At 54.9% G+C, this 17,500-nt stretch overlaps 1 protein-coding gene across 10 annotated transcripts in view; it reads right to left on the reverse strand.

The window, feature by feature from the left end:
* The window catches only part of EBF3 (EBF transcription factor 3), a 115,443-nt gene that overhangs the window by 35,015 nt on the left and 62,928 nt on the right, over window positions 1–17,500 (reverse strand). For 6 of the 10 annotated variants that reach the window (XM_070432107.1, XM_070432105.1, XM_070432101.1 and 3 more), the window contains exons 7-8: window positions 4,931–5,012; window positions 1,220–1,364 (exon numbers count right to left, since the gene is read on the reverse strand). In XM_070432107.1, coding sequence (XP_070288208.1) covers window positions 1,220–1,364; window positions 4,931–5,012 — 227 coding nt within the window. The remainder of the gene's footprint in view (window positions 1–1,219; window positions 1,365–4,930; window positions 5,013–17,500) is intronic. The other 4 variants (XM_070432106.1, XM_070432104.1, XM_070432103.1 and 1 more) reach the window with 1 other exon arrangement.

Consider the following 17,500-nt stretch of genomic DNA (forward strand, 5'->3'; position numbering starts at 1 on the left):
TGGTTCTCAACCTTCTGGCTCTTTAAATACAGTTCCTCACGTTGTGACCCAACCATAAAATTATTTTCGAGGCTACTTCATAACTGTCATGTTGCTACTGTTATGAATCATCATGGAAATATCTGATATGCAGGATGGTCTCAGGCGACCCCTGTGAAAGAGTTGTTCGACCACCAAAGGGGTCACGACCCACAGGTTGAGAACCGCTGCTCTAAAGGATTGAATTTTGCTGTTTTGTTTACAATTCACTTAAAAAAAACCTCACATTACTTTCTCAACAGTTCACACTGGTCAAAAGGTTTTAGCCCACAGGCACCGCAGGACATGAGTGAGGGCCTTGGCAAAGGCCACGGTGTCTGAGCACTTGTCCCTGCCTGTCTCTCTTACCACAGTTAGTCTCTTTCAACAAGCAAAGCAAGAAGTCAAGTGGAAGCATTTGGCTATTTTTCTCACCCACTCCACCTTGTCCCCATGGGTGATCACCCCCCTCTCTCCATCCATCCATCCATCCATCCACCTTCCATCCATCCATCTATCCATCTTTCTTCCATCCATCCATCCATCCATCCATTTTCCATTCATCCATCCATCCATCCATCTTCCATCCATCCATCTAGCCATCCATCTTCCATTCATCTATCCATCCACCCATCATCTATCCATCATCTATCCATCCTCCATCCATCCATCTTCCATCCATCCACCCATCTTCCATTCATCCATCCATCCATCCATCATCCATCCATCCATCCATCATCCATCCATCCATCCATCTTCCATTCATCGATCCACCCATCCAGGGGAAGATATGGTCCTGGACTCCATCCTGGGCTAATGGGGCCAGGATGTAACCACCCACCAAAACATGTACCAAGTCTGTGGGGATGACCTTCCGGATGGGGGCTTAGGACAAGCCAAAATAAAACCAAACAAATTAAAACTCCAAGGAAAACTCTAAGCAAAAGAAAGCTTAGAAACAAACCAATACAGTGAAGGCCATGGTGGGTGAGGGGACTGGAGAGGCTGCCCCCTCTTTAAGGGCAAGGAGGGAGGGGCCAGGCCACTCTGGGTCACACCAGGCCCGGCCGGGCATGAGGGGGTAGGCCTGACCAGCAAGGGGTGGTGGGTGGGGACAGTAACTCAACATGAATCAACATAAAGGATGGTGCAAAGAAAAAGAAGCATTGCAAATAAAAAGAGACATGTAACATGTGCCTACCATTTTCCAGATAAGAAGGGGCCGTACCTTCTGACGGGTCGAGGCGGCGCGCCCGCCGCCCGTGTTTGGAGTTGTTGTGCACAAACATGTTGTCGGACACGGCCAGCACGTGGCCGTCCACGTTGACTGTGGTCGACACAACAACCTGCGAAGATGAAGTAGATTTGAAACCGGAGCCATGAGGAGAGCGCTGCCCCCTTCAGGGAGCGGAGCCCTCAGCCCAGGCTGGTGCCAGGAGCGTCTCCTGGCGGAGGGCGTCACAGCGTTCTTTGGCTCACGGGGGTGGGTGGGTGGTTTGGTTTTGTTTGGTTTTGTTTTGACTCGGGATTGAAGCTCTTGAAAACCTGCTACCCTAATTACAGTTTAATCTCCTATTATGCTAACAAGTGCATTCAATTCAGAGAAATATTCTTCTAGCCATTAGCTTCAGAAACACCCCTCTGGCCACTCATTTTAAAGCTGCTGTTTTGATTGATCTGTTCACATATTGATTGGAGAGTTTATCTAATTAAAATTAGTTCACTTGAGACAGTCCTCCTTGAAGAGTGCTGAGGGTTCAGTTGCCAAAAAAGGCTTCATAAATCAGGAGCGGTCCTACTGCCCGCGTCCTCCCAGCGAACGCTGGGGTCAGTTTCACAATCACAGGGGACCGTCTGGTAGTGAGCGTGTTTGCATCTGAAAAGGCCGAGTTGAATAGGAATAGTGAGCGTGTTCTCAGCCCAGGGTAAGTATCCTTCTCAAGTACATGGCCACGATGGCCAGGACCCGGCCTGCCCAGCAATGCCCTCTTGTTGGGGTGAGAGACTCCCATCTTCAGTCCAGGTCAGAGGGTGGCCAGGGGGAGACAGGGAAGGGCCTCTTACTCTCAGAGGAAATGAAGAAGGAACTCTTGCAGGAGGAGGTGGGGAACCAGAGAGCCTTCCCAGGTGACCTGTGACCAGCATCCCAGAGGTGGGTCTGTGTGGTACATTATTTCCAGAGCAGCTGGGGCGGCAAAGACGGGCCCAGGTGCAGTCTGGGGATGAGGCCTCGCAGCAGGGCTCCTAGGGCTGAGCCTGGATTTGGGGGGCAAGGAGCCTGGCTCTTTGCCACATGTGGGCAGCGCCGGGGGCTAGCACCACCTGGAGAACCACACCCCACTGAAACTCTGGGCTTGAGCCGGTGAGCAGGGAACCAGAGGGACTCACGTCCATGTCCACCTTCCCCATCGGTCTGCACACATCAGAACACGCCCCGTAAATGACCGTGAGAAGCCGAAGCTAGTGACCCTTAGTCAATGCAATGTATCAACATCGGTTCCTCTAACGTAGCAAACGTACCACACAAGGCAAGACCTTCCTAATCAGGGAAACTGAGGAAGGGGTGCCTAGAGGTGGGCAGATGGAAATTCTCCGTACTCTTGTGAAATTTCCTATAAGCCTAAAACTGCTCTTTAAAAGACTATTAGGGAAAAACTGATTTTAAAAAATCACGTTTGAGGGTTAAAAAAAGGCCAAAGCTACATACCTATACATGAAGGCATGGCTAGTAACAGAGCTTTTATAAAACTCTCAGGCCCCACAAGAAGACTGAAGCGGGGCAGGGAGCACTGTACCCCCAAAGCTCCCTCCCTGGGGCGCTCTCCCTGACAATTCCCTCCCCAGTGGGCATCACCAAGACTGTCGGAGTCTCCCCAATATCAGGCCCCTCTGAGCCTTGAAAGGTGCCACCCACCCTCAGTGTCCCCAGGCCCAGGGTCAGATCTCTCAGCGTCTTCTCTGCTGCCCAGAGGGCAGCGCCCTGCACGGCCCAGGGAGAGAGGAGTCTGTGCCACCTCCTCGGCCTGTCTGCCAGGCCCCGCCCCCACACACCACCAGAGGAGGATGCAAAGACCCACAACCAACACTGAGACACAGATTGGACCCTTTTAATGTGGCTAGACCTGGCATGTGAAAGAAACAAGAAACGTAAAAATCAATCGAAGGGCAGCGTCCTGCTGTCAGCCACATACAGGTCTGTCACCGCGGGAGGAGTGCCTGCCGTTTGGCAAAGAGAGCACAGACAAGCGGGGGCTCGCTTCTCAGCCTGGGCCCAGCCCGCGGTCCTACAGGAAGGGGCCGAGGTGGTGAGACCGGGTGGAAACACTGCGTGAGCCTGACCCACTGGTAAGTCCAGTGAAACCCCCGCAAGACGGGGAGATTACCCGGAGAGACAGAGGAAGTCTCCCCTGCAGCGCGGGCTGCACCTGGGACGGAGGCTGCGTGGCCGCTGCTGGCTCAGGGGTGAGCTCCACTCCGCTCAGAGGGATCCCCAGCACCTGCGGGGCCCTGGGCGAGACAGACGGAGGTGGGCCCACTGTTGGCGAGAGACACTGTCCCAGCTCCGGGGCCTGACTGGGCGAGCCCAAGCTCCCGTCTCTGATTGGCTGGTGCAGTGGTCGGCAAACTGCGGCTCGGCAAACCGAGGCTCGAGAGCCACATGCGGCTCTTTGGCCCCTTGAGTATGGCTCTTCCACAAAATACCAACTTCTGCGCATGAGCCACAAAGTTTCAATCGCACTGTACGTGCGTGCCCGCACGTGGTATTTTGTGGAAGAGCCACACTCAAGGGTCCACAGAGTCGCATGTGGCTCACGAGCCGCGGTTTGCCAACCACGGGGCTAATGGGCTGTAAGGACAGATTTCCCGTTTTGCTAAAATGCTAAAGCATCAAATAAATTCCCAAAAACACCATGAGCAATTTGATGGTGAACTCATCCGATCTAGTGGACATGTGTAGTCGCTGCCAAATTCTTCTCTGACTGGTCCAGGGACCAGAGGCAGGGTGTGTGGGACCCAGCCCCGAAGATTTTTTACAACTAAAATCAGCAAAATAATCCATCCTGTAGGCAGAGCACCCTTCACCCTGAAGTCACCTCCTAATCCTCCACAAACAAAGGCAAGAGAACTGGGGCCTGGCTCATCATTTATCCCCGAAGGCAACCAGCTCTCCTCCTCTCTCCTTGGGGTGAAGTCCTCGAAGCAAATCAGGGGGTGAGCCAGCCGGGCCCAGGAGCAGTCCAGGAACTGGGCAAGGGGCTGAGGAGGCAAGGACACGCCAGGCCTCAGGAGGGGAGCTGAGCCAGGAAACGGGCTGGAGTGTGCAGAGGCCAGCATCCCACAGGCGGGAAGGGCAGGTTGTGAGTAGACCCCTCTTCCCCAGGAAAAATCAACCAACCAATTGATTCCTAAAAGATTTCCCACACGGGCTCCCAATGCCAGTCACTCGAGCATGAACAGCCACGTACAATAGAGAAACAGGCTGGTTTAGATGCTAATGTTAAGAGAACTCTATGTGAAAAAATTAAAACAGTCCCTTTCAATCACACCCCTGAGATTCACCATGGCCGCATGCAAGCAGGACCCCAACTTAACCTACAGCTCTGATAACTGACGCCTGGACATCCAGGTGCCGCCCTAGAGCTAGCCTGGTCATCAGGGCACAAGCATGGGTCATGTGTGCAGTGCCTCACGGGCCATGAATGAATGGATGGATGGATGGATGGATGGACACAATGCACCCGGCATCCTGAAGATGCCTGATTGTGTTTAAAGCATTTGACTTGAGGATTTTGGTTTACTCCCACACCCTTGAGAACTAACAATCGTTTTCTGAACAGCTGCAACATCAGAGAATTCACACTTCATCTTAGCAGTTGGGACCATGGCCCACGGGTCTTGGACAAGGGTGTACCTGGAATCTCCGCATATCTCGAGGGTTGCCTGCATTCTTCAAACAGTTCTGATTGCACTTGAGGAAAAACTTTAGAAAGAATCTACAAAAATACAAAAAAAAAGGATAATTGTTAGGGTTATCAGACAACAGACGAACACTTTTTGAAAGACACTCGTGCACGGGGCGTGGTGGGGGCTGCCCTGCTGACGGCCAGCGTGGAAGAGCTTCATCTGAAAGTAGTGATTTCCGTCGGACATGATGGTTCCTGCGTTTTATTAGGACAACGGTGACTGATACTGGTGGCCGTCTCTCGCCTAGATCTTTGCACCACCGGCCGTGAGCTGTTAGGGACCCATCCAGCCCATAGGGGACCGCCAGTATCAGCAAATAAAACCCCAGGACGCCTAGTTACACTTGGATTTTGGATAAATAACAATGTCTTTAGGAGAGGTATGCTATCCTGGAAAATTATTCTTTCTGTATCTGAAATTCAAATTTCACTGGGCCTGCTGCACTCTCTCTGGCAGCCCTAACCCCAGAAGACATCACCACCTACATAAACGCACTTTTCAAGATGCTTTTTGAAATGTACCCAAGGACATGATCATTGATTTGAGAGAGAGAGAGAGAGAGAGAGAGAAACATTGATGTGAGAGAAAAGCATCGATCAGTCATCTCCCGGTATATGCTCTGACCAGGACCAAACCCTCAACCCTAGGTATGTGCTCTGACCAGGAAATGAACCCACAACCTTCCGTGTACAGGATGACACTCCAACCAATGGAGCCATAATGACCTAGGCCAGTGATGGCGAACCTTTTGAGCTCGGCGTGTCCGCATTTTGAAAAACCCTAACTTAACTCTGGTGCCTGTCACATATAGAAATTTTTTGATATTTGCAACCATAGTAAAACAAAGACTTACACTTTTGATATTTATTTTTGATATTTATTTTAGATATTTAAATGCCATTTAACAAAGAAAAATCAACCAAAAAAGTGAGTTCGCGTGTCAGCTCTGACACGCGTGTCATAGGTTCGCCATCACTGACCTAGGCCAAGATGCATTTTTAAACTTACAATAGGTACAACTCTTAAGAAAAAGAACAATTGGGGGTGTTGTTTGGGGGGTGACCATGACGTCTGTGAAAAGTCTACGTGTGTCTTTAAGGGAGTCATCAACGACCCTGGACAGGACAGTGACAGTGACAGAGCGGGGGAAGCGGGCGCTGTCTGGGGCCAGCCCAAGCTCCTTAGCTCTCGCCGAGCCCTGCCCTTGCGCCGAGAGGCGGGAAGACTCAGGCCCTGACAGCGCGTTGAGCTGCTGTGACAGGAACATCATCATGTTGTCCTCCCCGTCCCTCCACATGGCTCAGTGACAGACGCGGATGCCCCGGCTCTCAGGACAGGCATGGGGAGCCTGGCTGCCACACCAACCCCGGGGACAGCGGGGTCTTGTCCCTGCGCCCCTGGGGCCTCACCTGGAGAAGGCCACGGCCAGGGGAGCTCGCTGCGGGCATCTGAGCATCCCGTCCAACCAGGCCACACAAGCACCTTCTCCAGCTTCTCTCCGAATACCACCTGCCCTACATGAGGACGTGCATTCCTAGAGGGTTTCACATGGCTCCCCTGAACCAACCTGAGGCTCACGGTTCTTTGTGGACACGCGTCACACCCGAAAATGAAAGGCTCCACAGGCCGAGGTCCGCCCCCGCTCCGGGCCCAGCGGACCCCGGGCGCCGTTCCGTCCCAGCAGGAGAAACGCCGATGGATGGCGGGAGAGCGGTGGCCACTTAATTAAACGTTCTTACATATGGCGCGGCCTCGCTATTTCAGGCCGGAATTTACATCTTTTATTAACTCACCTCACCTCCACGTTAGCTCGCGGTGCCTCGGAACACCATCTGCCATCAGCACAGCCAGTCACTTGAAATTCCACCCACCAATTTTTCCTAACAGCCGCCGCAATTAAGCGCCACGCGCGGCGGCGAGGTAAATTGGGCGCACCTGCGGCCACTCCGCACTTGAACTGCATCAGAAGGGGCCTAACAAGGTGAGGGCGGCACAAAGTTATCGTCCTCTCAGGCAATTAGGTTTTCACTTCGGGGACAGCCGCGCAGTGCAATTATGCCGCCCATTACCAGCCGGCTAATCTCCCGAGCAGGCGCCTGCCGGAGAGGCGGCTCGTCCTGTGGAGCCGGCTCCGGGAGCGCCCTTTGTGCCGGGAAAGACACCCCCTCCCCAGGAGCTGCTTCAGTTCCTCGAAGTCTTTTCAGCCGGTTCACCCCTGAGCCTCCGTGAGGCTTGGAGGTCGCCTGGCCAGCCTCTGCCTCGCTCGGCATGAGGCCCAGCGGGGCCTCCACTGTCCTCGGGTGCAGAAAGTAGCCCAACCGAGTCAGGGCCGGGTATCCTCCAGGGTCGACTCGGGAGCAGGTGCGCTCACACACACACTTGTCTGGGATGGGGTCCTATCCCAGCGCCTCCCGACGTGTGTGGCCGGGGGAAGCAGGGTCCCTTGAAGAATTCAGGTCCCAAGGGCACACACCAAGTCCAGGACAACATGTGCAGGGACAGACTGGGGCAGCTTCGGCCGGGAGGAGGGGAGCCCTGCGCTGACTCGTCACCCTGGTCTTGGTCACGATGAACTCGGGGATTCGACGGAGCCTCCAGGAGGCGGGCGGCCCAGTTGTGTCCGTGCCCATGGACACACGACTAGAAGTGCCCGGTGAGACTCACCGGGACGATGTCTGGGGAGGGGTGAGGCCACCGAAGGCCCGACGGGGGAGGTCATTCTTGACTCAATGACCCTCGAATGGGCTTTTTCCCCAAGAAACATCTGAGCATCCCTTTACCTATCTCCCTTCCAGAGGCCGGGACACAAAGGACTTAATCCTCTTGTTAAGAAAGGAAACAATCTTTCCAATGTCAGGAAATCTTTGGCATGCACACCAATAAACTCTTTATTACGGCTCAGCGCGGGCTGGCTGCTCGATGGCCGGGGCGATAAAAATCCTAACCTGTCATTAGTACATTACGCTTAATTGTGTACAGTGTGGTTCCTGTTGCAGCTGTTGGCCCATCATCAAAATGACCATTATGTACACTAATTCCCTGACCCTGTCTTTATTTCCCTAAAGAGTCGTCATCTTTCACAGTAGGTACCGGAGTAAATCAAGCTTGAAATATGGGCTTTATTTACTTGTTTCTCCCAGGCAGGCGGGAGGCGGCCACGCCGGGCACAGTGCATACTCCCCCGTAATATTCTGCTCGGAATCGACCTGCTCCACCCTGGGAAGTCCTCGGCGCCGTTAGAAGGGGGGAAGGTGTGACGTCGCCACCCCTGGAATCGGGCTTCCTCCTCCTGCGCGTTCGGGATGAGGGGAGAATGCCACCTGGGCGACCTCATTGGTTCTGAGAAGAGCGGGTTTCGGGGGTGTCCCTCTAACTCAGGAGCACCCTGTGGACACGGACACGGGGCCTCTGCTCGCTGAGGCCAGCACCTGGGACCTTCCGTGCGACCTAGAAAGTCGCAGGCCTGCCGTCCCTTCTGCAGGGACAGGGACTCAGTTGCTCCCAACAGCGCTGTGGCCACAGCTGTACCCGCTGAAGCATCTTAAAAGTGGGATCCCTGTGGCATCCGTGTCAGAATCCACTCGGACAACGCCTGCGCCAAGGGTGCGCCACATGGTGGAAGCCGGGGCCGACGCCGGATAATGGGCTGGGGCGTCGGACCTGGGCCGCTCCGGCCACCCCACCCCGCCGGGTGAGCCCCCGCCGCAGTAACTAACCTCCAAGTTGGCTCCCTCTCTGTGTGTTTAAGCCATGAATTAGTTCATTTATATTTACTTTTATGAAGCTGATTAACCAGAGCCTCTCTATCTGATGAAAATCATTTTAATTGTAGTGTGAGGCTCCTGTGTAATATCCATTACGTTATGAACTGTTTAAATTCTACATGGGTATTGTGCAAATTGGCCCTCTGTGATCGTGCCGGCAATTAGGACCAAACGGCGCTCCCGCACGCCGCTCCAGAACTTTGTGGCGTGGGTCAGGACGCTCGGAAACAAAGGAGGCCGTTTAATTGTAATTTAATGGAATATCAAGGAGTCCGTGGCATTAGACGCTGGCAACCGAGAGCAGGAGAGAAAAATTAACTGCAATTATGTTTGATTAAAGCCATCCTTCTCAATAATCAGTGGTCCTGACAGGCCATGGGGCTCTCGCGGGTTCCAGGATGGCAAAAGGTGTTGAGCAATATTAGGGCCAATAAAGGGGATATTAGCATAGCTAATTACAGCCCTGCAGAACCTGCAAAGGGGGCCGCTGTGTATTGTAATGTGTGAAGTAATTGGCCAAGGCCGTTATCAATTACGTAAGGAATGAATTTGGTTTGTCAGAGAAAAGTGAGGACACGCACGTCAGCTGACACCTCTCCTCTCCCGCCCGTTTCCCTAACGGAGAAGAACTTGCTCACGTTCAGCAAAAGCCGCCACTTACCAGTGGCCAGGTCGCTGACAAAATTCCGTCGCCGGCGAGTGGTGGGTAATGAATACCCCTCGCCCGCACCGCCGGCCCCGTGACTGCTGCTTTTCACCCAACTGAAGCCACTAATCACGTCATAACGACTCCTTCCCCTCTGGTCAAAGGAGAAATAGATGGTCTCCTTAGAAATGCTGGGCACGGGCACGCTGCGCCTTCCCCTTGGTGGCCTCCTGCACCACCGACTCTCAGCATCTCAGGAACCCTAGGCGTGGGGACTGTTTCTCTTTTTTTTAAAAAAAAAATGTATTTTTATTGATTTCAGAGAGGGAGGGAGAGGAAGAAACATCAATGATGAGAGAGAATCATGGATCGGCTGCCTCCTGCACGCCCCCTACTGGGGTTTGAGCCTGCAACCCAAGTATGTGCCCTTGACTGGAATCGAACCTGGGACCCTTCAGTCCACAGGCCGACACTCTACCCACTGAGCCAAACTGACTAGGGCCGTGGTCGGCAAACTGCGGCTCACGAGCCACATGCGGCTCTTTGGCCCCTTGAGTGTGGCTCTAAGCCTTAGGAGTACCCTAATTAAGTTAATAACAATGTACCTACCTATATAGTTTAAGTGTAAAAAATTTGGCTCTCAAAAGAAATTTCAATCGTTGTACTGTTGATATTTGGCTCTGTTGACTAATGAGTTTGCCGACCACTGGACTAGGGCATGTTTTTAATTTTTAATTGTTCCTTTTTAGTCTGTTCCAGGCTTGGTGTTGCCGGTGCTTGAAGACGTGAGTGACAGCATGTTGCAAGGCGGAACCCCGAGGGGTCCCGTGAAGACAGGAGCGGGCATTTCTAGCGGCCACCTTAGCACAGGTTTAAAAGCCACCCCGAGGAAGGAGCCCAGGTTCCCCCAGACGCCACCCGCCCCGAACTCCAGCCTCGGGCCTAGCAGCTGGCCTTCTCTTCGGGGCCTCGATTATGGGAAATCTGGGAATCCGAGTCGACAGTGAGAAGCAGTGGGGTCTTTAATGGGGGACGGCTCCCTTGTCCGTCGTCAGGCAGAGCCCTCAAAAAGCAGCAAACTAACGGGGCAACGGATGGGCCTCCGTGTCATCAATCAACACCCCAAGGCGCTCGCGTGCGGATCGTGGCGCTGACGGCCTGCGGAGGTCCCCGCAAACTGGGGAGACCCCGTCCCAGATGCAGCACCCCCTGTTCCAGCTACTGGATCTGGAACGCAGTGCCCAGAGAGTGTGTTAACACCTAACCACCCTCCCAAGAAAATGTGAGCGTGGACAACCAACCGGAAAAGGCAGGCGTAGACGTCACCACGGGTGCTGGGGGAGGAGGACAGGGCAGCCACAGCTCCGTGGGTTCACCTTCGGGGTGACAGAACCGCCTGGAAGTAGATGGTGTGGAGGCTGCACAACCTTGTGAACGCATTCCATACCACCGAGCCGGTCACGTGGGCATGGTTCATTTCTAGTTATGTCCCTCTGGCTTCAGTCCTAGCACAGGAGAAAAGTCCCTCCCCCACCCGCTCCCCCACGAGAGAGGAGCAGGAAGACGCCCCAGGGTCCTCTTGGGGTGCCTGGGCCGCAGCTCTGTCTGCGTGGGGCTGTGCTCTTGGCAGGAAACAGTTAAAGAGTCGAACGGGAAGACAGAGCCTTTAAGAGACTTTTCTCTGGCTGATAAGAAAGTGACCGGTGGAGTGCTTCCTCGAAGTCCCCGCTAATTACTGGGAAGTCCCTGAGAGCGCGGCCGCAGCTGCGGTGCGTGCACGCCGGCCATCAGTCGCTGCCGTATTGATTACTGAGCAATCCTAGCCGATCGGGTGGTGGGGCCGGGAGACAGGGCTCCCTTCACAGAACCTGTAATGAGCAGTTGCTACACAAGACTACATTCTGCTGACATCAGATCTGCGCACCGAGATAGGACACAGGTCAATACGGATCGGATTTCCAAAATGCGAGGGTCTTAATGTCAGGCCTCTCTCTCCGTCTCCCACTCCTGCCATTAGCTACCACGGGGCTCACGTGCCTCCACGCCAGACGGGAGGAAAATCTGCCCCATTAGTCTGATTTATTCTTCAAATATGCCATGACAAATTGCTTTAACACCAGACTTATTAAATTCTTGTACATTTCAAGTTATGAGTCTCATATACTGGTGCCTCCATGACGTCATCACGGAGGGGGCAGGGGGTGACAGTATTGAATTTTACAGCTGGGCCCAGATGTCCTTGGCGAGGGGGGCCCCCTCCCCGGGAGAAAGGGCTAAGAGGCCCGGCTCCCCACGGCGGGTCCCCGGGCCCCGTGGGCGCCGTCCCCCGGCACGCACGCCGCCCTGCATGTCAATGTAGACGCCGGAGGATTGGGAAATATCCACGGCTTGACTCGCGGTTCAGCGCCGGCTGGCCTTTGTCTGGAGGGCTGCTCGGCCGCCGCGGAGCCGGTCTCCGGTGGACGGGAGCTATTTTACTTCCCTTCGCTGGAGTAACCACACCGCATTAACAATATTTGTACTACAATCGCCCAGGGACCCACTTCCCAGATTCTATCACTTCTTTATCTCCTGACAAATACCTCACTATCGAACATTATTAGGTTTAGAAAATTAACCCTTCACGGTCGGGAGCCACGCCAGGCCCCCGCCGTCCCTCCAAAGGGCCTTATCGCGAAGCTGGTGCTATAATGGTTTCTCTTTTCATCACAATTTCAGCCGCGGCTGTCAAGAGGCTCTTATAGATACCGCGATCTTGTTCTTTCGCGATGATTCTCATTAAAATGATGCCAAGGAGATCTGATGGGATTTAATAGCTTCGCCGGGCCGGTTCCGCAGCCCCCGCCAAGCACGGAGCCCGCCGAGCCCTCCTGTTGGGGAAATTTGTATGACTTGCATTAAACTTTTCCGGGTGGTTTTAATGTGTTCAGATAAAGCAAAGCCCAGGTAGGCCCTGGGAAGGCAAACGCCTGCCTCCCAGAGCTGCGCGCGCAGCCCGCGGCCCGCCCGCCGCCCCAGCTGCTGTCAGGATTCCAGTGAGTGTTTTCTGGAAGGTTCCGATGCCGCGCGATAGTTTTGATAAGGTTATCTGTGTAAAAGAAGTCAACTGCACAACACAGCGGCGAGTGACGTGCCGTGTTTACACCGGGCTCCCGTTTCAAGTGCCTGTCTCGCGCCCCCCCCCCCCCCACACACACACCTATTCCTCTATTTCTAATGGGCGCCGCAGCCCTGACATCATTTCCCCAGCAGATCATTCGCGCTGTCAGTCAGCCTGTATTTTGTCTCTCGCTGCGGGCTCATTAAAACCGCTCCCTCGCTCCCTCTGGACACGGCTCCTCTATTTGCCAGCTCTGATCATGAAGCTCCTACTTAAGAAAAATGCCAGCATCACTTGGCTCACAGCAGATGCCCCCGTGACTCGTTGCCAGCTCCGGGGGTGGGTGGGGCTTTCGGAGACTTTGCGCACAGAGATTACGCCCCCCTGCTTATCCGAACTTCGGGGGGGCAGACCTCTCCCACCCGACGCGTGCGCGCGACTCTAGGGGCGTGAACCGGCCACGCTCTCCCGGCTATTCTGATTTCTGTGGGCAACCGAGATCATTCCCAAAACCAACGGGACTTTTTGTGTGTGTGGTTTTCTTTCCCCTCCCCACCCCACCCCCCCACCCACGCCCCCAGTTTTCAAGTGGAAAAGATCTTTTCTTGCTCAGAGGCACAGCTTCCCCACGCACGCCCCCTCGCTTCAGGAGGAACGATCGTCTTTGCGGGTTGAATTATTAATAAAAAAAAAAATCCCATTTTAAATCAAGCCCGCACACCCACGGAGGACACCGGTGTCGAACCTGCCGACGTCGCCTCTCTAGCCTTTTAGGTCCTGATTAAAAACTTATTAAAACATTATAAATGATTAATGGGAGCCCAGCTCTGAGTGGCAATTATTAGTTTTAATGCAGGTAATGCAGCTTAATGAGGGGGCACATGTGTGCGAAGCTTTAACTTCATTACTCCTGCGTGTCAACAAATACAAGAGAAATGTGTGTCCGGGTCATCCATTACCCGGAACAGCACTGCGCTCCTCTCCTGGCCGCCCCGTGCTGATGAGCCGGGGCCATAAATTAATCCCTTTCCGTGGCTCGGGGCCGGGCCGAGGTGTGAGAACCCACAGGCCTGGCCGGGCTCCCCACGCCGCCGCCTGTGAACAGTCCTCCACGCCGCTCTTCCGGAGCCTTCTGCACACGGGGACGCTTCCCTGGGATGGCTGCCGGTTCTCATTGTCTCGGCTCAGACACGCACGCTCCCACCTCCGGAGCTGGGCCACTTTCCTTGCTAGTTTTGCCAGGTTTACAGAGGAGTTGGGCTCCCACTCGTGTTACCGCGGTTTTCCTAAATATTCCCGTGTTCCTCGTCTACGTGCCCATCCTCCAGAGCGTGGGGGGAGGGGACAGAAAGAGTGAACACTGTCCCCCCCACCCCCATGAGGGAGGCGCCCTGGTGCTGGGAGAGCAGCCCAGGAAACCCAGTCAGTGCCTGCAGCAGAGGAGATGCGGGGAGGCCCAGGGCCGGGAGGAGGCTGCGTGAGAACGGCTGCATCCAGGGTGCTGAGTTTTGGGGGGGGAGCCCCAAGTGCCTCCTCCACCCACAGAGAAGCCCAGACCAGTCTCGGCCCCACCTGGGACCCCCTCCCGGGCCTGCCCACAGCCCGCAGCGGGGGGCGGGCGTCTCGGTCCAACTTGGCAAGTCACCTCTTATTTTCTGTGTTTGTGACAAGCAGTGAGAACCAGGCCGATCCCCACTATCTGTTTGAAGAGGATTCAGAACTATTTGCATCATTTTATCGCTAATGTATAATATATGGCTCTAAAGTGAGCCCGAGCACTGCCTTGTTACTGAGCATAAAAAAGTGAGGGCAATAAAGATACATTAGCCCTCTGAAGCGCAGCGGCTGTGATGCAGGCAGGAGAGGTTGCTGCTCCGAGTTAAGAGGCAACCTTTCTGCCTGACTAAGACAATGGAAGAGTAAAGAAAATGTCAAATCAAGAAAAGCTGGATTTAGAGATGAGGCGGCCCAGGATGACGCCGGTGCCATATTTTGTGAGACTATAATGCTGTTGGCAGCAAAGATCCGTGTTTCTGATTCATCTCGGGCCGCATGGCAAAGCTTTGTCAGTCTGTGCAAGGTATAAATAATTCAGGGTGAGAGATGGCAATTACAGGGCCCTGCACAACCAAAATGAATATTTTATGAGGACTAAAACTGCTCTGGAATGAATCATACACATGGAGTCGCACACACATGGCGAGTGGGCTCGCACATGCCAGCCCCAAGGAGAGAGGAGCAGGGCCCCTGCCCCCGTCCGGGGTTGGGGTGGGGACGAGGAGCCGGCCAGCGGCAACAGCACACCCCCAAGCTGCCGGCCAGGCACCCCACACTCCTGATAGAGGTCCCGTGCCCAGGAACGCCCCTCGGGGGGCACAGAGGCCACACAGCATCTCATGGTGGTACGCCCCACAAGTTTGCGTTTCAATGCGTCCTTCCCAACCAGCATCGGCCTCTGCTTACTGTTCCGGTGGCTCAAACCACCGATCTTTGTGAGCCGCGTGGCGCTGTGGGGGAGCGATGCTCTGACTCCGGGCGGAGGAGAAGGAACCGTTCTGCTGTCCTCCGTGAAATTGGGGGGCTGACGGGAGGAGGGGCTGTGGGAGCCTCGGCACATGTTACACACACACACACACACACACACACACACACACACCTGGCGTGATTTCTCACTTTCCTTCCCAACAGAAGCACGTTCTAGGGCTAGGCTCTTCCTCCGTCTGTGGGCCTGAATCTGACTTCTATGGCCCAGCTCAGCCGACCGGAGGGCGGGACAGTGGCTTCTTCTGTCCAGACTCCCGGGAAAGAGCTGCTTTCCCCACTCCGAGCAGCGGACACGACTGAGAAAGGTAGGATTATGCCAAAGAGATTTCTTAAAGGCTGAAAGGATGGTTTCATCTGTTACATTTCCTCCAAAAATGCTCCTGGTGAATTGCTAGAACAAACAACAACATTGTTCGCGGGGCCGCGGAGGCCAGGCCCACTGGTGAATGGCCATTGTGTTTGTCCAGCTACTGATACCTGGGCTTTTGTGGCGGAAAGAAGGCCGAGGGCCGTGACATCAGCGCAGCACAAGCGTCCCTCTGTGCAGGCACCGGCGCGGGCCCCGGGCGCGGTGGGAACCAGCACCCGATCCCTCCGAGAGGGTTCCTTTAAATCCAACGCCAGCGCATTGTTTATGAAAACAAGGCTATTAGGTATATTAATAATTTGATAAATAGGGATTGGCCCTTAATTATTCATGAGGAACATTTGGCAACAGTAAAATTATATTCGCAGAACAGGTTTATACACCAGCTAATTATAAATTAAGTATGCAAGAGAAAATTGCTAACCTTGAAATTAAAATATTTTATGATTCTGCAATTACCAAAAAAAAAAAAAAGTAGAGAATTATCAAAACCCCAGTGTGCGCAGAGTCCACGGGACTCCACAGATGGCACGGCGTGGGCCAGGGGAGGGACAACGGGGAAAGTGGACCAGAAGAGGGCCCCCCGCCCCCTGCAGCCCAGGAGGGAGGGGGCAGGGCCTCCAGGCTACAGAAACTTTCCAGGGGGATCACGGGACAACCAGCACCAGCCCCTCCGCCAAGGCAGCCGGCATCCTCCGGAAGCTCCTGTCTGCTCTTGGCGAAGGACACGGCATGCCACCTCTGCTCGCTGTCCAGCCTGGGCCCACGGCAGCCAGCCTGTTCCCATCGCTGTGTCTGGTGCCCACAAGGAAGCCCGAAACCCCCTCTGCCCGCTTCCCAGCCTTCCTGCTGGGGCAGGTGCACAGGGAGCCCAGGGCCCACAGGGAAAAGGCTGGTGCTGATGACAGGGAGGCCGCAGTGCCACTCCTGCCCACTAGAGGGCTTCTCCCGCAGCGTGGAGGGGGCGCAGGCAGTCACCCCTGTGCCACCAGGACTCAGCTCCTTCTGCAAACTTGGGATGCACCCCTCCTTCCGCTGGGTGTCCCACCTCACTCTCTGGCTCCTCTGCCCTCAGGCTTCCTGGTCAGGGGCTCTGTCCACACCCGCTCATGACCTCCGCAGCCCCCGCTGCGAAATGCCAGCAACACAGGCCAGTGAGTGTCACCAATATTTTCCTTTAGACACGTGGTAGGGGAAGCCGGGCGAGGCCTTCACTCGGTGTTTAATGCCTAGACATCCTCAGCCTTCACTGGGGCTGATGTTAAAGGAACTGAGGGCAGCCACCAGGAGGAATTACGTGCAGAATATCCTGTTTAAAGAAAAAAAATGGGCCGTGCTCCTTCCTCTCCGTGGCTACATCACATGTTCAAGAAAGTGCCCACGGCAGCCGAGTGGTGAGCGCAAGGCCAGCGCCACGGCTGACGGCGCCGGGACTCGGACCCCGCGCTCTGGCCCCGCTCCTGACATCACAGGGAACATGAGCAAAACCCGCTTCGGTGCTTTTTTTTCTTTTTGGTTATGAGGAGCCCTGACTTCCCCGAGAGCAAAAAGCCTCGTTAATTGCTCCCGTAACCGAGACCACAGCACGGGGCGCCCCTGCCTGCCCGGCCACCTCACCGCACACGCAGCCGGGGTCAGGCAGCCTTTTCATGTAGAAAGTCCTTCATCAAAATGCTCGTGGCGTCCGTCTTGTAGTGCAGACACAGCACCTTAAATTAACATACAGGGGACTGCGGCAGGGCGTGCGTCGGGGCTGCCGTACAAGCGCTCCTGACCGGTGGCCTGCGGGGTCGCGACACCGGGCTCCGCCAGCGTCGACCGGCCTTGCGCCAATCACAGGGCAGACAGAGACACCGTCACCGCCCAGGACCCCCAAGGCCCGGAGGGAATCCAAACTTGAGGACAAATCAGCAAAGAGGACGTCCCCGTCCCGCGGTGATGCCTGGAGGTGATGCCCGGAGGTGTGACGCGCGCGGGGCAGCCTCCCGTCTGATTTTGGGCCCGTCTGTGAGCCGCCCTTCGACCAATTAGCTTCACTCCAGCGGCTGGGGGCTGGAGGATGTTTCCATCCTCTGGAATAGACTGCTTACCACCTG

Source organism: Myotis yumanensis, unplaced genomic scaffold (assembly GCF_028538775.1).
Source record: "Myotis yumanensis isolate MYYU_CA2020_CCGP unplaced genomic scaffold, mMyoYum1.0.hap1 SCAF_13, whole genome shotgun sequence".
Lineage (NCBI taxonomy): Eukaryota > Metazoa > Chordata > Mammalia > Chiroptera > Vespertilionidae > Myotis > Myotis yumanensis.